General features: G+C 42.6%; 1 protein-coding gene across 1 annotated transcript in view; it reads left to right on the top strand.

Moving 5' to 3' along the window:
* The window catches only part of LOC138958426 (lysosomal alpha-mannosidase-like), a gene marked incomplete in the record, with an annotated part of 49,896 nt that overhangs the window by 2,039 nt on the left and 22,857 nt on the right, over positions 1 to 25,000 (top strand). Inside the window, 14 exon segments of the mRNA XM_070329569.1 lie at positions 1,482 to 1,667; positions 1,968 to 2,161; positions 4,008 to 4,116; positions 5,449 to 5,540; positions 5,857 to 5,910; positions 6,419 to 6,535; positions 6,754 to 6,981; positions 8,204 to 8,267; positions 8,480 to 8,519; positions 9,563 to 9,632; positions 13,616 to 13,738; positions 19,341 to 19,457; positions 22,343 to 22,469; positions 23,700 to 23,767. Coding sequence (XP_070185670.1) covers positions 1,482 to 1,667; positions 1,968 to 2,161; positions 4,008 to 4,116; positions 5,449 to 5,540; positions 5,857 to 5,910; positions 6,419 to 6,535; positions 6,754 to 6,981; positions 8,204 to 8,267; positions 8,480 to 8,519; positions 9,563 to 9,632; positions 13,616 to 13,738; positions 19,341 to 19,457; positions 22,343 to 22,469; positions 23,700 to 23,767 — 1,589 coding nt within the window.

Genomic DNA, 25,000 nt, shown 5'->3' with positions numbered 1-25,000 from the left:
CTCATCCGAAAGACTAGCACTTGAACCCACCACCTAGGTTAGGAAAGGGGGGAGAAAATTGCTAACGCCCTGACCCAGGGTCGAACTCGCAACCTCTCGCTTCCGAGCGCAAGTGCGTTACCACTCGGCCACCCAGTCCTTACACACCAGGGCCGGCCTAGGCTAAGAGGAGGGGGGGAGGGGGTTGCCAGTGGGGGTCAGGGGGCTTCGCCCCCTGAAGCTGATGGGTAGGTCATATTCTGAGATAGCAAAATGGTCGCTCCTTGCATGAAACGGCATAAAATAAACAATAATAAAAAATGTTTTAAATAAGTGAGGTACATGTTTAGGCTAGGGGGGGAAGGGGTTGCGCAACCCCCATAACCCCCCCGCTAGTCCGGCCCTGCACACGTACACTAACCGATAGAACAGGGACCAGGGGAAATGGGATTCATGAGATCTGTTTTAGGGGAGAGGAGGTCTTGACAGCACTTGGATAAAAACTATTCTTAAAACGGCAGCCCAGGACCTATATAGTGTAAGAAAGAAGTTTAAAAAACCAGATGTTAAAACTCAAACCCAAGGACCAGTAAATCTGCATGATAATATTACATCAGAAAAAAAGTGTCACCAAAAAAGATAATGAAACTCAAACCCAGCACCAGTGAATGTGGACTAAAATGTCAACCTTACAGTGTAAAGAAATACGTGTTAACAAAACAGATAATAAAATTAATCTCCTACTTTTGCTGTTAAAAAAAACCCACCAAACTATTCTGTATTTTCTTTGCAACATAGAAAGTGGTGACACTATGTACACAGGGGGCATGCAGTGTGTTCTCCGTGTGCTCAACAGCATCGTAAGAAACCTGCTCCAATGTTATCCCTGAGAAGAAGCTTTATCCCGAGACATCCACAATTTACACTTAAATAAATCCCAAATATCTGTACTTGCTGTCTTTTACAGAGAGTGGTGATATATCATGTACGCGGATGACATGCAGTGTGTTCGCTGGGTGCTCAGCAGCACCGTAAGAAACCTGCTGCAATGTTATCCTTGAGGAGAAGCTTGATCCTGAGACACTCAACTTAAATAAATCCCAAATATCTGTACTTGTTGTCTTTTATAGACACTCAACTTGTTTGTTTGTTTGTTTGTGTTTGCTTAACGCCCAGCCGACCACGAAGGGCCATATCAGGGCGGTGCTGCTTCGACATATAACGTGCGCCACACACAAGCCAGAAGTCGCAGCACAGGCTTCATGTCTCTCCCAGTCACATTATTCTGACACCGGACCAACCAGTCCTAGCACTAACCCCGTAATGCCAGACGCCAGGCGGAGCAGCCACTAGATTGCCAATCAGTTTCAAAGTCTTAACCCGGCCGGGGTTCGAACCCACGACCTCCCGATCACGGGGCGGACGCCTTACCACTAGGCCAACCGTGCCGGTCCCTCAACTTGAATTTAACCCAAATATTCTGCATTTTCTTTGCAACACAGAGGGTGGTGACATCATGTACACGGAAGGCATGCAGTGTGTTCGCTGTGTGCTCAGCAGCACTATCAGAAACCTGCTGCTTAACCCGGACCGTCGCTTCATCTTCATGGAGATGGCCTTCCTCTCTCGCTACTGGAACGAGATCGACGACAGGGTTCGGCAACAGATCAAGCGGCTGATTGAAAGCAGTAAGTATTACGATATGAGATAATGCATAGGAGAAGTAAACTAAGCCCACCCCCCAAAAAATTATTTTAACATATTTTGTACCCAACTTTAAAACGGTCGTGTGACAGGGCCATTAGATGAACATTCTCATAAGTCGGCATAAGTTACTGCTATACGTTATGGTGTGACAGCCCCATTAACTCTTGCATGACTAGATATCGTTTTGGGAGCCTGTGTCATGAGTGACGCTAGCGCTGTTGTTATATTTTACAACGACATTACACACACGCACCATTGTCTTAAATCTTTCACGACAACAGGGCAGCTAGAGATCGTGCTGGGAGGCTGGGTGATGAGTGACGCGGCAGTGACGTACTACAATGACATCATCGACCAGCACACGCTGGGCTTTGACTTCATCCACAAGACGTTCGGACCGTGTGCTCAGTCACGCGTGGCTTGGCACGTGGACCAGTTCGGACACAGTCGCGAACACGCCTCCATATTCTCCAAGGTCAGTTGTTGCTAGAACTAGGAGTGGACAAGAGTAGAGATGTTGTTGTTGTTGTTGTTGTTGGTGTTGTTTGTGGTGGTGGTGGTGGTGTTGTTGTTGTTGTTGTTGTTGTTGTTGCGGCTGAGCCACACTTAGCTCACGCTGATAAACTCTAGACAGCTAGGTCTATATGTCTCAAGAGTAAAGACTAACAATTTATAGTTAACTGGACACTTTCACTCAAAAACGCGGCACAAAAGGATCACTTGTAGACTTATATATAAGTATGTTTTGCCCTTTGCTTGGAACCAAACCGTCCATAAATGATCCTCACTTTTATTTGAGTCTAGATTTTGAAACTTTGCCAGTCAATTTGCATTACAAAAGTGATTTAGATGATGTAGAACATTGTTTGTGCGTAGGGCTGTTCTTTTTGAAAAAAGTGGAACCAGCGAGGCTGTTCATTGGTCAAGAACTTGAAAGCATATTTGTATCCTGTAATAGAATACCAGCTGTCTTTAAACTTCACATGACTTCACTGAGTCAGTTTCAAAGATCAAACGTTGTCTTCTCTTCTGAACTAGCTTGGAAATCCTGGCGTACACCACCATCCCCTATCAAGCACCCCCCGGCTCCCCCAACAACACCCAGCTCTCCTGTCCTCACTCCCGACTATCCCCCCCCCCCTCTCTCTCTCTCTCTCTCTCTCTCTCTCTCTCTCTCTCTCTCTCTCTCTCTCTCTCTCTCTCTCTCTCTCTCTCTCTCTGTTTTAAAACAACATTTCCATCTATTATACAAGCACATGTGATGTAGCGGTTCCGGTTTCCAGTTGTTCCAACGAAGCACTCAGTAGCTCTAAAGTCAACGTTCAATAACTGTCAAACGGTGGCACTCTGCGGTGACCTCAATTACAGGGAACTATACACTATGGTGTCAGCCAAAGAGAAACGCGAGGTTTTTAAAGTTCAAAAGTCCTGTGATAGGCAGTGCAACGATCGAATCGATCGTATCGCGTTACAGCATTAACTTTTGCAGGAAACTACGCTGTGTTGATACTAGCAATTTTAATAACACTGCAAGGGTTGACGACATAACTTCCTGTCTGTGTTAACCATTCTGCAAATTACCCCAGATCCCTTACAGGTTGTACATGTGATAACAAGTACATGCTTCTACTTGCACGCAAAGCTAACCCTACAGCCTGTCGTGCTAAGCTAGGCTAATTTTGTAACTGACACCTACATAATTAATTCGGCACACAATTCTGTCTCTGCACGGGAAGCACCTAAGCTGATGCTTTTTTGTATTTTTACAAATGTTTATAAGGGAGGAAGGATGCTCTTGACCCATGTGAAAACTAACCACATAAATATGTGGTGTGTGAGTGTGCTTGTGTGTGTGTACGTGCGTGCGTGTGTGTGTGTGTACGTATATGTGTGTTGTGTGTTTGTGTGTATGTGTGTGTACATGTGTGTGTGTGTGTGTGTGTATACATGTGTGTGTGTGTGTGTGTGTGTGTGTGTGTGTGTGTGTGTGCGTGTGTGTGTGTGTGTGTACGTATATGTGTGTTGTGTGTTTGTGTGTATGTGTGTGTAAGTTTGTCCGTCCGTCTGTCATGGTGGTTGTGTCTTTTTTTCTTTTTTTCTTTTCGTTGCTCGTTTTAGCTTTTGCGCAAGGCTTCACTCGCGTTCTATATTTCTTTCTGCGTGTTTCTGCGTGTGTGTTTATATTTGAATTTAACTGGTCATTTTGTGTCGTCTACAGTACTTTCGAGCTCGTACATAGGTCTCTAAAGACTACCAACACGGCAGACTACGAGCTTGCAGAACCATTATTTTTCCCTAACGACGTGTTGTAATTGTTACAGATGGGATACGACGGTCTGTTCGTGGGCAGGGTCGATTTTCAAGACCTCGCTGTGCGGAAAAAGACCAAGACTTTAGAGTTCGTATGGGAAACAAGTCCTAATGCTGATGGTGCGTACTCTGTTTCCTGGCTTTCTCTTCAATTGAGAGAATGTCGGAAGGTATAGCGGTATCAAAGATTAGGCCAAAAAATAACAAGAGGCGAAGCCATCAAGGCTCACGTAAGAAATCGACAAACAGTAACACAAACTCAATCACTCCGTCACACACACACACACACACACACACACACACACACACACACACACACACACACACACACACACACACACACACACACACACAGAAAGAGCATAGGTGAAACTGTGCAAGAAAGCGAGACACTAGATCTAGATCTGTCTGTATGTAGCCTACTTACATGGACACGACTGCCAACTAGTCTCGGCGCGCTCAAAATAATAATGACCGAGACTTTCAGTACTTCCTTCGCGTGACGTCTAACCCTCTTACGTCATAATGTGACGTCAATGTTATGTGACGTCTTCAAATGTTAGAGTTTCTACCACAGACATACACACGCACAGACGCACGCACGCACGCACAGACAGACAAAGTTACGATCGCATAGGCTACACTTACGTGAGCCAAAAAATAGTCTGTTTACGGTATCCCGACCGACCCTATTTTTTCGCGCGACCCTAGACTTTTTTTGGCATTTGGGGAAAAAAAAATTAAAAGTCTTTGTTTTTTGGCAAAATAACTGAATTAAAAAAAATAAAATAAAAAAATCCCGACATACCGACCCTATTTTTTTGGGCCTATGTTACCGTAAACAGACTATTTTTTGTTGGCCTTTGTTACCGTAAACAGACTATTTTTTGTTGGCCTTAAGAGGCTTTGTTGCTTGAGACTCTGACACGGTTCATTTTCCGTCCGCTGGAAACTACTTTTTTGGCGGATGTATGAAATCAAGTATAACAGATAAACAACCAGAACAGATTTCAGAATGTGTTTTTTATAATTCTTTGTGTTCATTTCCAGAAAGGTGTGTAAACCCTCTATAAGCTGTTTCAGTAATCTGCGTAAAGTGTGCGTGAGTGCGTGCGTGCATGCGTGTGCTTGCGTGAGTAAGTGCGTGCGTGCATGCGTGTGTGTGTGTGTTCTTGCGTGCTCAAGTTATGTGATTGTGTGTGTGTATGTGTGTACGTGTGTGTGTGTGTGTATGTGAGCTTGAGTTTGTGTGTGTGTGTGTGTGTGTGTGTGTGTGTGTGTGTGTGTGCGTGCGCGCGCGTGTGCGTGTGTGATCACCCTTATATTCTTGTATGACTAATACCACATCTAAAGGGTAAAGGTTGGGGTCATGAGTGTAGGTTTGTGAGACAGGGAGGCGTGATTGCTTGAGTCTGTCCGTGACAGCACAGCTCTCTATATTTATGTGTACAGATTATTCGGGGAATTTATTCACGCAAACAACCTTTGACGGCTACTACGCACCACGAGGTTTTGTACTGGACGGTGTCGAAAATCTTTTTAAGGTCAGTGCTATGCCTGTGTGTGTGTGTGTGTGTGTGTGTGTGTGTGTGTGTGTGTGTGTGTGTGCGCGTTTGTTCGTGCGTGCGTGCGTGCGTGCGTGCGAGCGTTTGTGTGTGAGTGTTAGACAGAAACGATACAGAGAGGAAGACGAGGCAATGTCGGAGACACGGAGAAAGAGAGGTTTTATAACACAATTTTAAAAGTCTGCGAAATATTTTGATTGCTTAACGAACATTTTGTCGCAATTGTTTTTCTGATTCCATTAAGTTATTTGTACTGATCTACATGCCCTAATGTTAACATTGTGATGTGTTGCAGGGCTCGAGGGAACTGGAAAATACTCTTGAATTTATGAACATTGTTAGGGAAAGGGTGAGTTCACATACCTGATATTGTACGAAATGGCTGTGTGAGACAGTGTGTGTGTGTCATTTTGAGTGTGTGTGTGTGTGTGTGTGTGTGTGTGTGTGTGTGTGTGTGTGTGTGTGTGTGTGTGTGTGTTTAAGCACGCGGGCGTGCTGCGTCTGTTTCAGTGAGTGATTTCTCAGAAAGTCTTGATGTTTTTAGTGCAATTCAGAACTTATGTGAATTAGATTTTTTTTCAAACCGCCCGGCACTACAAGGCATTTATTCTGTGTGTGTGTGTGTGTGTGTGTGTGTGTGTGTGTGTGTGTGTGTGTGTGTGTGTGTGTGTGTGTGTGTGTGTGTGTGCGTGCGTGCGTGCTCGTATGTGCTTGCGTGCGTGCTTGATTTCGTGCGTGCGTGATTTCGTGCGTACGTGCGTGCCTGTAGCCTATTTATATACTTTTGTGTGCGCACGCGTGCTTATGCATGCATGTATATATATATGCGTTTATTCGTACGTTCGTGTGCGTTTCAGGCTAACGCATTTAGGACAAACCATCTACTGCTGCCCATGGGGTCAGACTTTGGATACCGAGTAGCCGGCGATTGGTTCAAAAACATGGACAAGCTCATCGAACTCGTGAATGCAAAGGTAAGTTAGGCCTTATGTTATTACCTCTTACTTGACAACAACAACAACAACAACAACAACAACAACAACACCAAGAACAACCACAACAAGATCCCGTTTTCTGCAGATATTTTCTTTGACTTGCATTATCAAAATATAAGGCTCTCAGACCTGACCTCTTAACGAACAGCATAATTTTTGAAGGTGTTTATATTTCTATTTATTTTTTGTTCACGCAGCAAACTGAAGGCAAAAAGAAGGTGATAGAGAGGGAGCGCAAGATCAACTTGCTGTACTCCACACCGAGCTGCTACCTGCAGCACGTGCACAACTCTAACCTGACCTGGGCTGTCAAGACAGACGACCTTCACCCCTACGCCATCGCTCCAGGCGCCTACTGGACTGGCTACTTCACGAGCCGCAGTGGTCAGAAACTGCTGGTCAAGCATGCGGGGGCCACTTTGCAGGTATGATACATTTGATTTCTTTGGTATGATGTGAATTGTGGGGTACGGGGAATCAGAGTTTTCTGTGTTTTTTTGTTTCTTTTCTCATATTTTTTTTCTTTTTTTTTGGTAATTTTTATCTCAGTTGCATGCAGGCTGCTTCAACCCTTTCTTTTTTGCCTCGTTTTGTGTTTTTGTGTGTGGTGTTTTTTGTTGTTGTTGGCATCCTTCTTCATTGATCTTTTTTTCTCCTGCTTTTTACATTAATGTTTCTACTTTAAATATACCTGTATCATTAACAATACTATTCCTAAATGTATTTTAAACCTCTTTTTATATAAAACAATTCCCTCTTAAAAATGCATACAATATCCAGAGGGGAACCATATCTGTTTTCTGTGTTGTTTCCGTGAAGATAATCACAAAGGAAAGCTGACAAGAAATAAATGAAACAGTCAAAACAAACCCCCCGCGGGTTAGGGGGAAGAATTTACCCGATGCTCCCCAGCATGTCGTAAGAGGCGACTAACGGATTCTGTTTCTCTTTTTACCCTTGTTAGGTGTTTCTTGTATAGAATATAGTCAATTTTTGTACAGATTTTAGTCAAGCAGTATGTAAGAAATGTTAAGTCCTTTGTACTGGAAACTGGCATTCTCCCAGTAAGGTAATACATTGTACTACGTTGCAAGCCCCTGGAGCAAATTTTTGATTAGTGCTTTTGTGAACAAGAAACAATTGACAAGTGGCTCTATCCCATCTCCCCCCTTTCCCCGTCGCGATATAGCCTTCGTGGTTGAAAACGACGTTAAACACCAAATAAAGAAAGAAAGTCAAAACAAGGAGGCGACACACCTGTGATAGATATTTAAGCGCGACATATTTAACCGGGGGAAATTAATTGAAAGTTGAATATCATAGAATATAACCGTTACGTGTTTGCTCCCAGAGATCAGGAACATGAGGGTGGCAATTGTGTTCAAAACAAAATTAATGTCCGAACGGCTTCTCTTAATGAACCCCGTGCCCTACGAATAAAAGGACACAAACATTTATCAAACATCGAAACAGGTGTCACAGATCTATGTTGTATTTTTTGTGCAATGAGTTTATAACAGAGAACATTTGAAACCGTGCGTAAGCACCCTGACGGACCTCATTTTTGTGTTATGCAAAAGCGTATAAAGTTATATTATAGTTTATGATGATGACCATTGCAAACTTAATCTGTTGTTTTCTCAACAGGCTTGCAAACAACTTGGGATATTCTCACGATTGAAAGATTCTTTTGACCGGACCAACGTTCTGAGTAAGTTACAAAACATATTCACATTTTACAAAATCTTCAGTTAGATACAGGTTTTCGAGATGACAAAACTCTCACTGTCTCTCAGTAAAAGAAAGTGACTGAGTTAAGAATATAGAGACACATGTGTTCAGAGTTTTTGGTGAATTAGAAGACACAGTTATATGTGACAGACAAATTACCAATTACGCTTTACTTTTCCAATTTGTTTGCAGGAAAAGCAATGGCGGTTATGCAACATCACGACGCTATTACGTGAGTGAAATTTGACATTTAGAGCAGAAGGCTTACAACTGTTCCATGCAATGTCGACATTTCGGTGGTCTTCTTCTTCTTCTTCTTCTTCTTCTTCTTCTTCTTCTTCTTCGTTCATGTGCTTAGACTCCCACGTTCACTCATTTTAGCACGAGTGGATGTTTACGTTTATGACCGTTTTTACCCGCCATTCAGGCAGCATACGCCGATTTCGGGGGAACATTTCGGTGGTAAACCAGTGCGTTTATTTGTTAAAGGCCAAGGGCTGTCAGTTTTTTTAATTTTAATTGATTGATTGTTTTCGCTCTATCTGTCTTACGCTCTTTCCTTTAAAGAAAATACATTTTAGAGACAGTTAAAAAAGCGAAGTTTGTACATGTGTATGTATTGACTTTCTGTATAATTGTTGTTCTGTACTTAGAAATGGCTCATTCAGTCCTACACCGTCGTGTTTCTTTCCTGGCTGTGAAAAAATTTCGCAAAAGTAGTTAGAATACAATGTATTCTTCTTCTTCTTCTGCGTTCATGGGCTAAAACTCGTAAGTTTGGACGCGTGGAATTTTACGCGTATGACCGTTTTCTCCCCTCCAGCAGAAAAGAAAGAAACCGTGTCCAATATGTCTGTCATCAGTGGTGCAAATGAAAACATTGCTAATGCATCTCAAAACAAAATGTGACCCTCCACCACGAAATGAGTCGCATGTCACCTCGCGCGGTTCTGCACTAGGTTTAATGTAAGTCCGGGGGGTGTCTGGTATCAGTGTGAGGATCACCTTAGTCACAGGCTTATAACTCAAACAGTTTTCGCTCTTTTCTAAAACAGGTTTTACCACTGGATAGAGCATAAAAAACTCTTTAGGAAAATGTACAAATATGAAAATCATGCAAAGGTGACATGCGACTCATTCCGTGGTGGAGGGTCACATTTGTACTTGCGCTGTCCTTGTATTTATGGGCACAGCATTCGGTTGTTTTTCAACATTGCTAATGCATTGTTCAGTGAATAGGGCAACTTAAATAACTCGCTTTGTGTATTTGCTCAGGGGTACAGAGAAGCAGCATGTATCCGACGACTACAATCACATGGTCAGCGAAGGAATGCTTCAATGCCAGGTTAGTCTGGATTTGGCTTTATCTTTGTTTATTTTGAAAAGAAAATAAATGTCATGAGATTCTGACTTAGCCAGCGGAGGTTGTTTTTAGTTTCTATTGTAAAAAAAAATCTGAATTATGTGACAAAAAAGAAAATAAGAAAAACTTGTGTTTTTGTTCATGTCCTTTTTGATTAGGGAATGAATTGTTGGATATTATTATCATGTTTGAATCACTTTTTATATTTAGTCAAGTTTTGACTAAATATTTTAACATCGAGGGGGAATCGAAACGAGGGTCGTGGTGTATGTGCGTGTGTGTGTGTGTGTGTGCGTGTGTGTGTGTGTGTGTCTGTGTGTGTGTGTAGAGCGATTCAGACTAAACTACTGGACCGATCTTTATGAAATTTGACATGAGAGTTCCTGGGTATGAAATCCCCGAACGTTTTTTTCATTTTTTTGATAAATGTCTTTGATGACGTCATGTCCGGCTTTTCGGTATTGCATTTCAGCTTGGTGGCTTAAAAATTAATTAATGACTTTGGTCATTAAAAATCTGAAAATTGTAAAAAAAAATAAAAATTTATAAAACGATCCAAATTTACGTTTATCTTATTCTCCATCATTTGCTGATTCCAAAAACATATAAATATGTTATATTCGGATTAAAAACAAGCTCTGAAAATTAAATATATAAAAATTATTATCAAATTTTTGTTTTCCAAATCAATTTAAAAACACTTTCATCTTATTCCTTGTCGGTTCCTGATTCCAAAAATATATAGATATGATATGTTTGGATTAAAAACACGCTCAGAAAGTTAAAACGAATTCCACGGGCACTGCCTTTGCCACGGGCGGTGGAGTGACGATGCTACGAGTATACGGTCTTGCTGCGTTGCGTTGCGTTCAGTTTCATTCTGTGAGTTCGACAGCTACTTGACTAAATATTGTATTTTCGCCTTACGCGACTTGTTTTTTCTGAGGCGAGTATGCCCACGATTGGACTCTCCCTCTCTGATTCTGTGTCTATGAGTCTCTGCTAGTCTATCTCTCTGTCTGTGTCTCTCTGTCTGCCTCTCCCTGTCTTTCTGTCTCTGTGTTTTTCAGCAGCCTGCCTGTCTATTTGTCTTTCTGTCTGTCTGTCTCGGTCTCCCTTTCTCTCTCTCTCTCTCCTCTCATTCCGAGTATCTTTTTGTCTTTTTATTATGCCAGCCGTCTCTCCTTGTCCCACTCTTATTATATTTAGTCAAGTTTTGACTAAATATTTTAACATCGAGGGGGAATCGAAACGAGGGTCGTGGTGTATGTGCGTGTGTGCGTGCGTGTGTGCGTGTGTGTGTGTGTGTGTAGAGCGATTCAGACTAAACTACTGGACCGATCTTTATGAAATTTGACATGAGAGTTCCTGGGTATGAAATCCCCGAACGTTTTTTTCATTTTTTTGATAAATGTCTTTGATGACGTCATATCCGGCTTTTCGTGAAAGTTGAGGCGGCACTGTCACGCCCTCATTTTTCAACCAAATTGGTTGAAATTTTGGTCAAGTAATCTTCGACGAAGCCCGGACTTCGGTATTGCATTTCAGCTTGGTGGCTTAAAAATTCATTAATGACTTTGGTCATTAAAAATCGGAAAATTGTAAAAAAAAAAACACATTTATACAACGATCCAAATTTACGTTTATCTTATTCTTCATCATTTGCTGATTCCAAAAACATATAAATATGTTATATTCGGATTAAAAACAAGCTCTGAAAATTAAATATATAAAAATTATTATCAAAATTAAATTGTCCAAATCAATTTAAAAACACTTTCATCTTATTTCTTGTCGGTTCCTGATTCCAAAAACATATAGATAGGATACGTTTGGATTAAAAACACGCTCAGAAAGTTAAAACAAAGATCGGTACAGAAAAGCGTGCTATCCTTCTTAACGCAACTACTACCCCGCTCTTCTTGTCAATTTCACTGCCTTTGCCATGAGCGGTGGACTGACGATGCTACGAGTATACGGTCTTGCTGAAAAATGGCTTTGCGTTCAGTTTCATTCTGTGAGTTCGACAGCTACTTGACTAAATATTGTATTTTCGCCTTACGCGACTTGTTAGTACTTTGCGTTCTAAACATGTGTGGCTCTCTGCTTGTGTGGCTGTCTCCTTCTTTTGACTATCTTTTTATTATCCGGCTTGTCATTCTGTCTGTTTGTCAGCCATTCTGTTCGCCGGCCTGTCTGTCAGTGTTGGCCGCGGCGTGTCTTTTTGTCTGTTTGTCAGCCATTCTGTTCGCCTGCCTGTCTGTTGGTGTTGGCCGCGGCGTGTCTTTTTGTCTGTTTGTCAGCCATTCTGTTCGCCTGCCTGTCTGTTGGTGTTGGCCGCGGCGTGTCTTTTTGTCTGTTTGTCAGCCATCCTGTTCGCCTGCCTGTCTGTTAGTGTTGGCCGCGGCTTGTCCTTCTGTCTGTTTGTCAGCCATTCTGTTCGTCTGCCTGTCTGTTGGTGTTGGCCGCGGCGTGTCTTTTTGTCTGTTTGTCAGCCATTCTGTTCGTCTGCCTGTCTGTTGGTGTTGGCCGCGGCGTGTCTTTTTGTCTGTTTGTCAGCCATTCTGTTCGCCTGCCTGTCTGTTGGTGTTGGCCGCGGCGTGTCTTTTTGTCTGTTTGTCAGCCATTCTGTTCGCCTGCCTGTCTGTTGGTGTTGGCCGCGGCGTGTCTTTTTGTCTGTTTGTCAGCCATTCTGTTCGCCTGCCTGTCTGTTGGTGTTGGCCGCGGCGTGTCTTTTTGTCTGTTTGTCAGCCATCCTGTTCCCCTGCCTGTCTGTTGGTGTTGGCCGCGGCGTGTCTTTTTTTCTGTTTGTCAGCCATTCTGTTCGCCTGCCTGTCTGTTGGTGTTGGCCGCGGCGTGTCTTTTTGTCTGTTTGTCAGCCATTCTGTTCGCCTGCCTGTCTGTTGGTGTTGGCCGCGGCGTGTCTTTTTGTCTGTTTGTCAGCCATCCTGTTCCCCTGCCTGTCTGTTGGTGTTGGCCGCGGCGTGTCTTTTTTTCTGTTTGTCAGCCATTCTGTTCGCCTGCCTGTCTGTTGGTGTTGGCCGCGGCGTGTCTTTTTGTCTGTTTGTCAGCCATTCTGTTCGCCTGCCTGTCTGTTGGTGTTGGCCGCGGCGTGTCTTTTTGTCTGTTTGTCAGCCATTCTGTTCCCCTGCCTGTCTGTTGGTGTTGGCCGCGGTGTGTCTTTTTGTCTGTCAGCCATCCTGTTCGCCTGCCTGTCTGTTAGTGTTGGCCGCGGTGTGTCTTTTTGTCTGTCAGCCATCCTGTTCGCCTGCCTGTCTGTTGGTGTTGGCCGCGGCGTGTCTTTTTGTCTGTTTGTCAGGCATCTTGTTCGCCTGCCTGTCTGTTGGTGTTGGCCGCGGCGTGTCTTTTTGTCTCTATTCGTCTTTTCAACGAATACAATTCGTTAGACATAGTTACTATGTTGCCTTCTGTAATCGGGCAGTGCTCAACTGGGTTTTGGAGTCTGGCGCGAGTCGCTGGGGCTGTTCACATGGCAGACTTTGAAGCGATTTTCAAACGACTAAAGTTGGTCACAAGTTGGTTGCAAGTCTGCCATGTGAACAGCACTTAAGGTGAGGATGGGCACGGGGATGGAGGATTCGGAGAGATTACGCGTACTTCGTGTACACTACATTGGGGTGTGCACGTTAAAGATCCCACGATTGACAAAAGGGTCTTTCCTGGCAAAATTGTATAGGCATAGCTAAAAATGTCCACCAAATACCCGTGTGACTTGGAATAAAGGCCGTGAAAGGTGAATGCTCGCCCTAATAGGCTTGAGGTTTGCTGGCCGATGTGAATGCGTGATATAGTGTGTAAAAAAAACTCCATCTCACACGGCAGAAATTAATATGTAAAGCGCTTAGAGAACGTCAAGCGCTATATAAATCTCCCCATACAATACAATACAATACAATTACTGTTCATATTGAAATTTGTTATGATTTGTTTTTTGTCCGCTTTAGAGCGTCATATCGGAAGCCTACAATAAAATGCTGGAAACGCCAGAGGAAAGACGTCATTACCAGTTTTCTTTCTGTCCGGAGCTGAACATCTCTTCGTGTCCCCCTACAGAGAACGGGGGTAAGGTGAGGATACATCTTCTTTGTTTGAATACCTGCTATGAACGGCAACGGTTGGGGCCGGTGTCACGAACTGAAAAGGCTCTGCCCTCTCAATGCGGTCAATGCGCATGCGCTAACATGGGGATATTAATCAGGTCGTGAACAACCTAACCCTAACCTTTACCCTAACCCTAATCCTAACCCTAACCCTAACCCATGGTTCGTTCGGTCAAAGGGTCGCATTTTTTTAAGTCCAAGATTGGCGCATGCGCATTGACCGCATTGAGAGGGATTGTTCTGCAGAGTTTTCAGTTCGTGACACCGGACACAGTTAGTGTTCCTGCAATACAGGTGGTCTGTCACGACAAACATGTTTGTTAAAGATAATAGCTAGTTAGACAAAGGGACAACAATGGGTGTTCTTTATTTGGAGGTGTTCTCCCATCGGAGGCTCGTCACACCGCAAACGCCACTTTATATCCAAGGACAGTGCTGGTTGACTGTTCGTATCTTTACACCCCCGGTATAGGGGTGTGTATCGGATTCGGTCGATGTGTTTGTTTGTTTGTTTGTTTGTGTGTTTGTGTTCGCATATAGATCTCAAGAATGAACGGACCGATCGTCACCAAACTTGGTGAACAGGTTCTATACATTCCTGAGACGGTCCTTACAAAAATTGGGACCAGTCAAACACACGGTTAGGGAGTTATTGGTGGATTAAGATTCTACAAGGACTTATAGAGGGACATATTAATGGTCAAAGGGAAATAACCTTCTCAGTTGGTGGCAGTGAGAATGGTAAGGACGGGGGTGTTTTTCCTACCTCGGAGGAATTTCTTGTTTGTTTTTGTTTGTTTGAGTTTGCCAAGCACATCATTGTGGGGCTTTTAATCAAAAACATGCATCCGTCTACAATGTATCATCATTCATCCTTCAACATTTACCACTCAAGGAAACCTAGAGTTTGATATACATGTTAGCAGTTCATTGTTACGACACACTTCCGATGTAAATGGCAAGTATACAAGACATATATTCACAACATTAGGACAAAACAGACAGACAGACATATATTAACATACCATTCGTCCACAAGTAATACCGGAACATAACATGCAGAGTACAATACTGATATTTATTTTCATATCCCTGCCCGTCAATGGTTGCTTACCTGAAATTCCCTTTTATTTGTTTGTTTGTTTGTTTGTTTGCTTAACGCCCAGCCGACCACGAAGGGCCATATCAGGGCGGTGCTGCTTTGACATATAACACGGTGTGTCAATTGATTCCGTTCATCCACCGGATGTTTCCGTTCATCCGCAGGATGTGTCCGTTCATACAGCCCCATTTTCGTCACTTGCTTCGGGAAAAACGTTGTGGTAAGTCGTGTGGGCAGCGCGCTTGTGTGATATTGAAAGAATAAGGTAGCGAAATGGTTGGGCTATGTGTACGATAAGTACCAAGGTGCTAGTGAATCCTAATAATAACACACGCGGGCCGAACGTGGCAAAATTGCCTGATTTTTTAACATTTTCTTGTTTTTCTCGCTCTGTTATCGAATCTGACCCTTGATTTGCACATGATCACCAAAACCATTGCCTGTTACGACATTTCGCTTGAACAGAAGTTTATAGAAACCCATGGCTTTTGTACAATCACTTGTCTTTTGAAAACATACAGATTCCGTTCATACCCCATGTTTCCGTTCGTACAAAAGTGCATGTTTCCCTTCGTACGAAAAGCGTTTCCGTTCATACACATTCGTTAGATCAGAGTGAAACAGGCCCCCACTACAAGTTCTTTGTATTCCAATCATTTTCAAATAGCACAAAGTACGAATGCGTGTGATATTGGACCTATGTGAACCATAAGACGAATTGAATTTGCAAAAAACAGTTTTGTGTCCGTTCGTACTGATTTTGACGGGAAAATGTGTCCGTTCGTACCACTTTCATCAAATTGTTTCCCTTCGTACCCTTTTCAGTAATGTGTTCAGTGACGGAGCTTTCTGTGTGTTTTGATAAGAACGAAGATTGATTTGTGCAGTTGTGCTTGCTTTGCAGCACTGCAACTAAGACTGAACTAAGTAACATGTACATTTGTATGTTACTCCTATCATGCCATTTGCTTCACCTGTGATAATCATGAGCAGAATTTAGACAAATCAAGAAAAAAAACATTATCCAGGCTCTATCAGTCCTTTTTATATTTAGTCAAGTTTTGACTAAATATTTTAACATCGAGGGGGAATCGAAACGAGGGTCGTGGTGTATGTGCGTGTGTCTGTCTGTCTGTGTGTGTGTGTAGAGCGATTCAGACTAAACTACTGGACCGATCTTTATGAAATTTGACATGAGAGTTCCTGGGTATGAAATCCCCATACGTTTTTTTCATTTTTTTGATAAATGTCTTTGATGACGTCATATCCGGCTTTTCGTGAAAGTTGAGGCGGCACTGTCACGCCCTCATTTTTCAACCAAATTGGTTGAAATTTTGGTCAAGTAATCTTCGACGAAGCCCGGACTTCGGTATTGCATTTCAGCTTGGTGGCTTAAAAATTAATTAATGACTTTGGTCATTAAAAATCTGAAAATTGTAAAAAAAAATAAAAATTTATAAAACGATCCAAATTTACGTTCATCTTATTCTCCATCATTTTCTGATTCCAAAAACATATAAATATGTTATATTTGGATTAAAAACAAGCTCTGAAAATTAAATATATAAAAATTATTATCAAAATTAAATTGTCCAAATCAATTTAAAAACACTTTCATCTTATTCCTTGTCGGTTCCTGATTCCAAAAACATATAGATATGATATGTTTGGATTAAAACCACGCTCAGAAAGTTAAAACAAAGAGAGGTACAGAAAAGCGTGCTATCCTTCTTAGCGCAACTACTACCCCGCTCTTCTTGTCAATTTCACTGCCTTTGCCATGAGCGGTGGACTGACGATGCTACGAGTATACGGTCTTGCTGAAAAATGGCATTGCGTTCAGTTTCATTCTGTGAGTTCGACAGCTACTTGACTAAATATTGTATTTTCGCCTTACGCGACTTGTTACATTTAGTCAAGTTTTGACTTAATGTTTGAACATAAATGGGGAATCGAAACGAGGATCGTGGTTTATGTATGTGTGTGTGTGTGTGTGTGTGTGTGTGTGTGTGTGTGTGTGTGTGTGTGTGTGTGTGTGTGTGTGTGTGTGTGTGTGTGCGTGCGTGCGTGTAGAGCGAAACTACTGGACCGATCTTTATGAAATTTTACATGAGAGTTCCTGGGATTGATATCCCCGGATGTGTTTTTCTTTTTTTCGATAAATATTTTTGATGACGTCATATCCGGCTTTTTGTAAAAGTTGAGGCGGCACTGTCACACCCTCATTTTTCAATCAAATTGATTGAAATTTTGGCCAAGCAATCTTCGACGAAGGCCGGACTTCGGTATTGCATTTCAGATTGGTGGCTTAAAAATTAATTAATGACTTTGGTCATTAAAAATCTGAAAATTGTAAAAAAAATTTTTTTTTTATAAAACGATCTAAATTTACGTTCATCTTATTCCTCATCATTTTCTCATTCTAAAAACATATAAATATGTTATATTTGGATTAAAAACAAGCTCTGAAAATTAAAAATATACAAATTATTATCAAAATTAAATTGTCGAAATTAAATTAAAAACACTTTCATCTTATTTCTTGTCGGTTCCTAATTCCAAAAACATATAGATATGATATGTTTGGATTAAAAACACGCTCAGAAAGTTAAAACGAAGATGGTACAGAAAAGCGTGCTATCCTTCTCAGCGCTACTACTACCCCGCTCTTCTTGTCAATTTCACTGCCTTTGTCATGAGCGGTGGACTGACGATGCTACGAGTATACGGTCTTGCTGAAAAATTGCATTGCCTTCAGTTTCATTCTGACAGCTTGACTAAATGTTGTATTTTCGCCTTACGCGACTTGTTTTATAAATGTCTTTGATGACGTCATATCCGACTTTTTGTAAAAGTTGAGGCCGCACTGTCACACCCTCATTTTTTTATCAAATTGATTTTAAAACTTTAGCCAGGCAACCCCCGTACCATGGTATTGCATTTCAGCTTCAAAGCTTAAAAAATGATTAAAAAAGTTTGGTCATTAAAAATCTGAAAATGCTAAAAGACTGAATGTCTAGGTTTAGCTTGCAGAAAGCATATTTTGAACAGGTTTCACATAAGTTTAGATCTTTGAAATGACATTGTGTAAGGAAACTGGAAGAAGACACACTTATCAAAATGTTTGCTCTTCAGTAAGATTTTAAACAGGGATGGTATTGCACCAGAAAAGCCACAGTCGCGTGTTGTTGCACTCATGAACAACATGCATTATGGGTTATACATAAGTCGAATTAGGGGTGCACAAGCTTTCTACCAAAAATCACAAACGTCATGAAAAGCGTACGAAGGGAAACAATTTGATGAAAGTGGTACGAACAGACACATTTTCCCGTCAAAATCAGTACGAACGGACACAAAACTGTTTTTTGCAAATTCAATTCATCTTATGGTTCACATAGGTCTAATATCACACGCATTCGTACTTTGTGCTATTTGAAGACGATTGGAATACACAGAACTTGTAGTGGGGGCCTGTTTCACTCTGATCTAACGAATGTGTATGAACGGAAACGCTTTTCGTACGAAGGGAAACATGCACTTTTGTACGAACGGAAACATGGGGTATGAACGGAATCTGTATGTTTTCAAAAGACAAGTGATTGTACAAAAGCCATGGGTTTCTATAAACTTCTGTTCAAGCGAAATGTCGTAACAGGCAATGGTTTTGGTGATCATGTGCAAATCAGGGGTCAGATTCGATAACAGAGCGAGAAAAACAAGAAAATGTTAAAAAATCAGGCAATTTTGCCACGTTCGGCCCGCGTGTGTTATTATTAGGATTCACTAGCACCTTGGTACTTATCGTACACATAGCCCAACCATTTCGCTACCTTATTCTTTCAATATCACACAAGCGCGCTGCCCACACGACTTACTACAACGTTTTTCCCAAAGCAAGTGACAAAAATGGGGCTGTATGAACGGACACATCCTGCGGATGAACGGAAACATCCGGTGGATGAACAGAATCAGTTGACACACCGTGTATAACGTGCGCCACACACAAGACAGAAGTCGCAGCACAGGCTTCATGTCTCACCCAGTCACATTATTCTGACACCGGACCAACCAGTCCTAGCACTAATCCCATAATATTCCCTTTTATGGGCAATGACGTAGACAGACATTTTGGTATAGTCATAGGCTACATTCTTGTTTCATAAACATGTTCAATTTATATTTCTGTCTCACCTGTCCGTGCATATTTTGTACACTCACACTATTCTTAGGAACTGTGACCGTGCCTGGTTTAGACAGAACAAGTTTTTTGCAGCTCAAAATATGGGTACATCAGGGTCCATGTATATTATCTTAATTCAGGTTAATTCATGTTACTAGTTCAGCGGAACAACAATCCTGTAAATGTATTTAAAATGCAATCTTCTCCCCCCCCCCCCTCCCCCCCCCCCCCTCCCCCTGTATTCGTCGTGTCGATTACTTTGCCATGTTCTTTCTTGTGCACAGGTGGTTATATTGGTCTACAACGCTCTGTCACGACCTTTGAACACGTGGGTACGACTTCCGGTCACGAGACAGTCGGTCAGCGTGCGTGGATCTAAGGGCGAGGAAGTGCCGAGTCAGGTAAATCAAGCATCAACTATTACTTGATGAAAGCAATTCCTAATCATCTAGCTGTCTGTCTGTCTCTCGCTCTCTATGTCGCTCTCTCTCGCTCTCTATGTCGCTCTCTCTCGCTCTCTATGTCGCTCTCTCTCGCTCTCTATGTCGCTCTCTCTCGATCTCTATGTCGCTCTCTCTCGCGCACTATTTTCTCTCTATCTGTCCATCTCTCTATCTCTCTTTGTCTCTCTATCTCTCTTTGTCTCTCTATCTCTCTTTGTCTCTCTATCTCTCTTTGTCTCTCTATCCTTTCCTCCCTCCATTCATTTTGCACGGGAGCTAACTGCGAGAACCTAAATGCGGACTTTCAACAGCGCAAAGGTGGCATTTGGACGTGGACAACCTTTATTGATTAAAACTCTCTTCAAATGGCAGTGTGTATCTAGTTTGCTTTTCTCTGTTTCTGTCTGCCCCAGCTGCCATACAACTGATGATCAGTTCTTATAATTGACTTAGTTATTTCAATTCAGACATGAGAAAAAACGAGCTGACAACTCATGCATTGATTACTTTGTCCGTGAACATTTCCTCGCACCCCCTAATTGGCGTAGAGGCGCGTCCCCCGGGTGGTGGTTGGGGGAGCCTTCTCTACTAACTTCTGAGAGAAGGTCGCATCACTCTCGATGCCGTGAACCTAATTAGGATCTTTTTCTTGTTTCTTCTCTATTTCTGCCTCCCCAAAGTCCTTTTACTTTCCTTTTCTCACCCATAAAATTCTTCACTTTTTACCCTTGTTAAGTGGTTCTTGTATAGAATATAGTCAATGTTTGTAAAGATTTTAGTCAAGCAGTATGTAAGAAATGTTTAGTCCTTTGTACTGGAAACTTGCATTCTCCCAGTAAGGTCATATATTGTACTACGTTGCAAGCTCCTGGAGCAATTTTTTGATTAGTGCTTTTGTGAACAAGAAACACTTAACAAGTGGCTCTATCCCATCTTCCCCCTTTCCCCTATCCCATCTCCCCCCTTTCCCTCGTCGCGATATAACCTTCGTGGTTGAAAACGACGTTAAACACCAAATAAAGAAAGAAAGTCCGTGAACATTTGTATGCCCCTGAGTGTAACTTGCATCGCTCTTCTTCTGCCTGCGGCTAGTTGCGAAACAACTGATCATCCGTCATTATGATTGAGTTAATGTTAAAGAATGCTTCTTAGCCTTTATACCGAACAACAGAAACAGTGCTTTCTATTGGTGCGACTCGCTGCATGCCGCAAAGCAGCGATTATGAGTTAATTTTAACATACTGAATGTCAGCAATTGATAAGAGACGTCTCTCATGAAGGATGTTAACATTCGTTTGCCGGCTCATATTGATATCCATCGTCTGGACGTGACTTTTCATTTGCCACTAGTCAGCATATTATAAATAACGGTTTTATAACCAGTGTATTGTGACCAAAATAATACATGAAGCAATCCTGTGAGTAAGATGCCGCCATTTTGATTTCACTGCTTACTAAGAATTAACTTTTAAGTTCTTTTTTTTTAACATGGTAAATGTATCATCAATCACATATCCCCCCCCCCTCACATATTCCCTCGTTACTAGAAGAACTCATTTAAATATCTTAAATTCAAAATGTTAGTTTGCCTGGCCATTTTATGAACCCGTCCTGACAGCTATAACAATTACCAAGTCACCTAAAATCAGTCCTGGTTGGTCAAATTGGTCACATGGTGCTCTTAAATGGTAGCCTATTAAACCATATTAATGTCACGATCTGACTGTGCAGCCTTGTTATATTTACAAAAAAGGATGAAAGTCGCTCGTTCATTGCAATGCTTGTTACTCTCTCATGTGCCAGGAGATTGGTTTTGCGTAACTCTCACTTACTGCATTGCACAAGTTGTACTGATTTTGCTTGTTCATGTCAATGTTTGCTATTATTTCAGGTGCCTGGAGATTTGTTTCGCGTAACTCTCACTTACTGCATTGCACATGTTGTATTTTGCTTGTTCATGTCAATGCTTGTTATGTATTCTCTCATGTGCCAGGATATTGGTTTCGCGTAACTCTCACTTACTGCATTGCACATGTTGTATTTTGCTTGTTCATGTCAATGCTTGTTATGTATTCTCTCATGTGCCAGGAGATTGGTTTCGCGTAACTCTCACTTACTGCATTGCACATGTTGTATTTTGCTTGTTCATGTCAATGCTTGTTACTCTCTCATGTGCCAGGAGATTGGTTTTGCGTAACTCTCACTTACTGCATTGCACATGTTGTATTTTGCTTGTTCATGTCAATGCTTGTTACTCTCTCATGTGCCAGGAGATTGGTTTTGCGTAACTCTCACTTACTGCATTGCACATGTTGTATTTTGCTTGTTCATGTCAATGCTTGTTATGTATTCTCTCATGTGCCAGGAGATTGGTTTCGCGTAACTCTCACTTACTGCATTGCACATGTTGTATTTTGCTTGTTCATGTCAATGCTTGTTACTCTCTCATGTGCCAGGAGATTGGTTTTGCGTAACTCTCACTTACTGCATTGCACATGTTGTATTTTGCTTGTTCATGTCAATGCTTGTTACTCTCTCATGTGCCAGGAGATTGGTTTTGCGTAACTCTCACTTACTGCATTGCACATGTTGTATTTTGCTTGTTCATGTCAATGCTTGTTACTCTCTCATGTGCCAGGAGATTGGTTTCGCGTAACTCTCACTTACTGCATTGCACAAGTTGTACTGATTTTGCTTGTTCATGTCAATGTTTGCTATTATTTCAGGTGCCTGGAGACTGATTGGTTTCGCGTCACTCTCACTTACTGTATTTCACTTGTCGAACGCATTTCGAGCGATTAGTGCCCGTTGTATATCAGATCTTGTTATGTTGACGTTTTCAGCTGACGGCCATACCCAGTGGCGTGTCGCGACTGCCGAGAAGAAGTTCGGAGAGTGACACAGAGGTGGTGTTCCCCGCCATGCTTCCCGCCATGGGGTATACGTCATTCGTCCTCTCAACCAGTCAGGGTGAGACACGTCACTCTGATCACCATCGATCCTGATATTAACTAGGCGAAGTCGACCTCACGAAGCTCGCTGCAAAAGCTTTGGCCCTGAATTTTTGGCAAAAAAGACTGCGCGAAGTCTTTTAAAAGTCAACTTCGGGCAGCTAAGGAAAGCCTTTACATTTGTTGACTTGCTATCATTTTTTACACCCCCGGTATAGGGGTGTGTATAGGTTTCGCTCGATGTGTTTGTTTGTTTGTTTGTGTTCGCATATAGATCTCAAGAATGAACGGACCGATCGTCACCAAACTTGGTGAACAGGTTCTATACATTCCTGAGACGGTCCTTTCAAAAATTGGGACCAGTCAAACACACGGTTAGGGAGTTATTGGTGGATTAAGATTCTACAAGGACTTATAGAGGGACATGTTAATGGTCAAAGGGAAATAACCACACTTGTTAGCAGTGCCTGCTCAGTTGGTGGCAGTGAGAATGCTAAGGACGGGGGTGTTTTTCCTACCTCGTAGGAATTTCTTGTTCTTGACATTTTGTTAAAACGTTCTTACAAGTTTTATTGACAGACGCCAACGACTGTGTCTTTTCTCCGTCTTGCACATACGCCAATTGGAAACACATGCTATTGAGTATTCTTCTTCTTCTTCTTTTTCGTTCGTGGGCTTAGACTCCCACGTTCACTCATGTTTTTTGCACGAGTGGATTTTTACGTGTATGACCGTTTTTATCCCACCATTCAGGCAGCATACGCCGATTTCGGGGGAGGCATGCTGGGTATTTTCTTGTTTCCATAACCCACCGAACTCTGACATGGATTACAGGATCTTTTCCGTGCGCACTTGGTCTTGTGCTTGCGTGTACACACGAAGGGGGTTAAGTCACTAGCAGGTCTGCACATAAGTTGACCTGGGAGATCGGAAAAATCTCCACTCTTAGCCCACCAGGCGGCAGCGACCGGGATTCGAACTCACGACCTCCCGATTAGGAGGCCGATGTCTTACCACCACGCCACTGCGCCCGTTATATTGAGTATTCATTTGATGCCTCCATAGCTGAAAGTAAATTTACCAAAAGGCGTGCACGCACGCAGGCAAGGTTTCATTACCCGCTAGATATGGAAATGAAAACACTCCATGCAGTCAAATAATGTAGGGTGGTAGGTTAATTGTGGTGTTGCTGATATGGAACGTTTTTTGTTGTCAAGGAGAATGACTGACATTTGGTCTCTCCCGGCAGAATCTGCAGGCGGCCAGATTCCCATGCGGACAAACACGGGCAAAGCGGACATCGTTATGGAGAATAAGGTGAGTCCGATCCTTGGATTGGCAAGCTTTGTACGTCTGTCCGTGTGTGTGTGTGTGTGTGTGTGTGTGTGTGTGTGTGTGTGTGTGTGTGTGTGTGAGTGTATGCGTGTACGTACGTGCGTGCGTGTGTGTGTGTGTGTGTGTGTGTGTGTGTGTGTGGATGTATATGTGTGTGTATGTGTATGTGTGTGTGTGTGTGTGTATGTGTATGTGTGTGTGTGTGTGTGTGAGTGTATGCGTGTACGTACGTGCGTGCGTGTGTGTGTGTGTGTGTGTGTGTGTGTGTGTGTGCGCGCGTGTGTGCGCGCGCGCGTGTGTGTGTGTGTGTGTGTGTGTGTGTGTGTGTGTGTGTGTGTGTGATCAAAAAATCTAACCTTGGCGATCTTTCTGAACCTTTCCCGAAGTTTTGAGAAAAGACATCTCTGAATGATCGCCAAACTACAGCTCCTTTGAAATAAGTGCAGCAGTCTTCACCCGATGTTGGTGGAACATAATACAAACAAGAGGCGAAGCCTTCAAGGCTCACGTAAGAAATCGACAAACAGTAACACAAACTCAATCACTCCGTCACACATACACACATACACACACACACACACACACACACACACACACACACACACACACACACACACACACACACACACACACACACACACACACACACACACACACAGAAAGAGCATAGGTGAAACTGTGCAAGAAAGCGAGACACTAGATCTAGATCTGTCTGTCTGCATGTAGCCTACTTACAGGGACACGACTGCCAACTAGTCTCGGCCCGCTCAAAATAATAATGACCGAGACTTTCAGTACTTCCTTCGCGTGACGTCTAACCCTCTTACGTCATAATGTGACGTCGATGTAATGTGACGTCTTCAAATGTTAGAGTTTCTACCACAGACATACACACGCACAGACGCACGCACGCACGCACGCACGCACGCACGCACAGACAGACAAAGTTACGATCGCATAGGCTACACTTACGTGAGCCAACAAGAGGCGAAGCCTTCAAGGCTCACGTAAGAAATCGACAAACAGTAACACAAACTCAATCACTCCGTCACACATACACACATACACACACACACACACACAGTAAGCATAGGTGACACTGTGCAAGAAAGCGAGACACTAGATCTAGATCTGTCTGTCTGCATGTAGCCTACTTACAGGGACACGACTGCCAACTAGTCTCGGCCCGCTCAAAATAACAATGACCGAGACTTT

The sequence above is a fragment of the Littorina saxatilis genome, linkage group LG2, assembly GCF_037325665.1.
Source record: "Littorina saxatilis isolate snail1 linkage group LG2, US_GU_Lsax_2.0, whole genome shotgun sequence".
Classification (NCBI taxonomy): Eukaryota; Metazoa; Mollusca; class Gastropoda; order Littorinimorpha; family Littorinidae; genus Littorina; species Littorina saxatilis.
The sequence above is the reverse complement of the archived record's forward strand: the minus strand, read 5'-3'. Positions and strand labels throughout refer to the sequence as shown.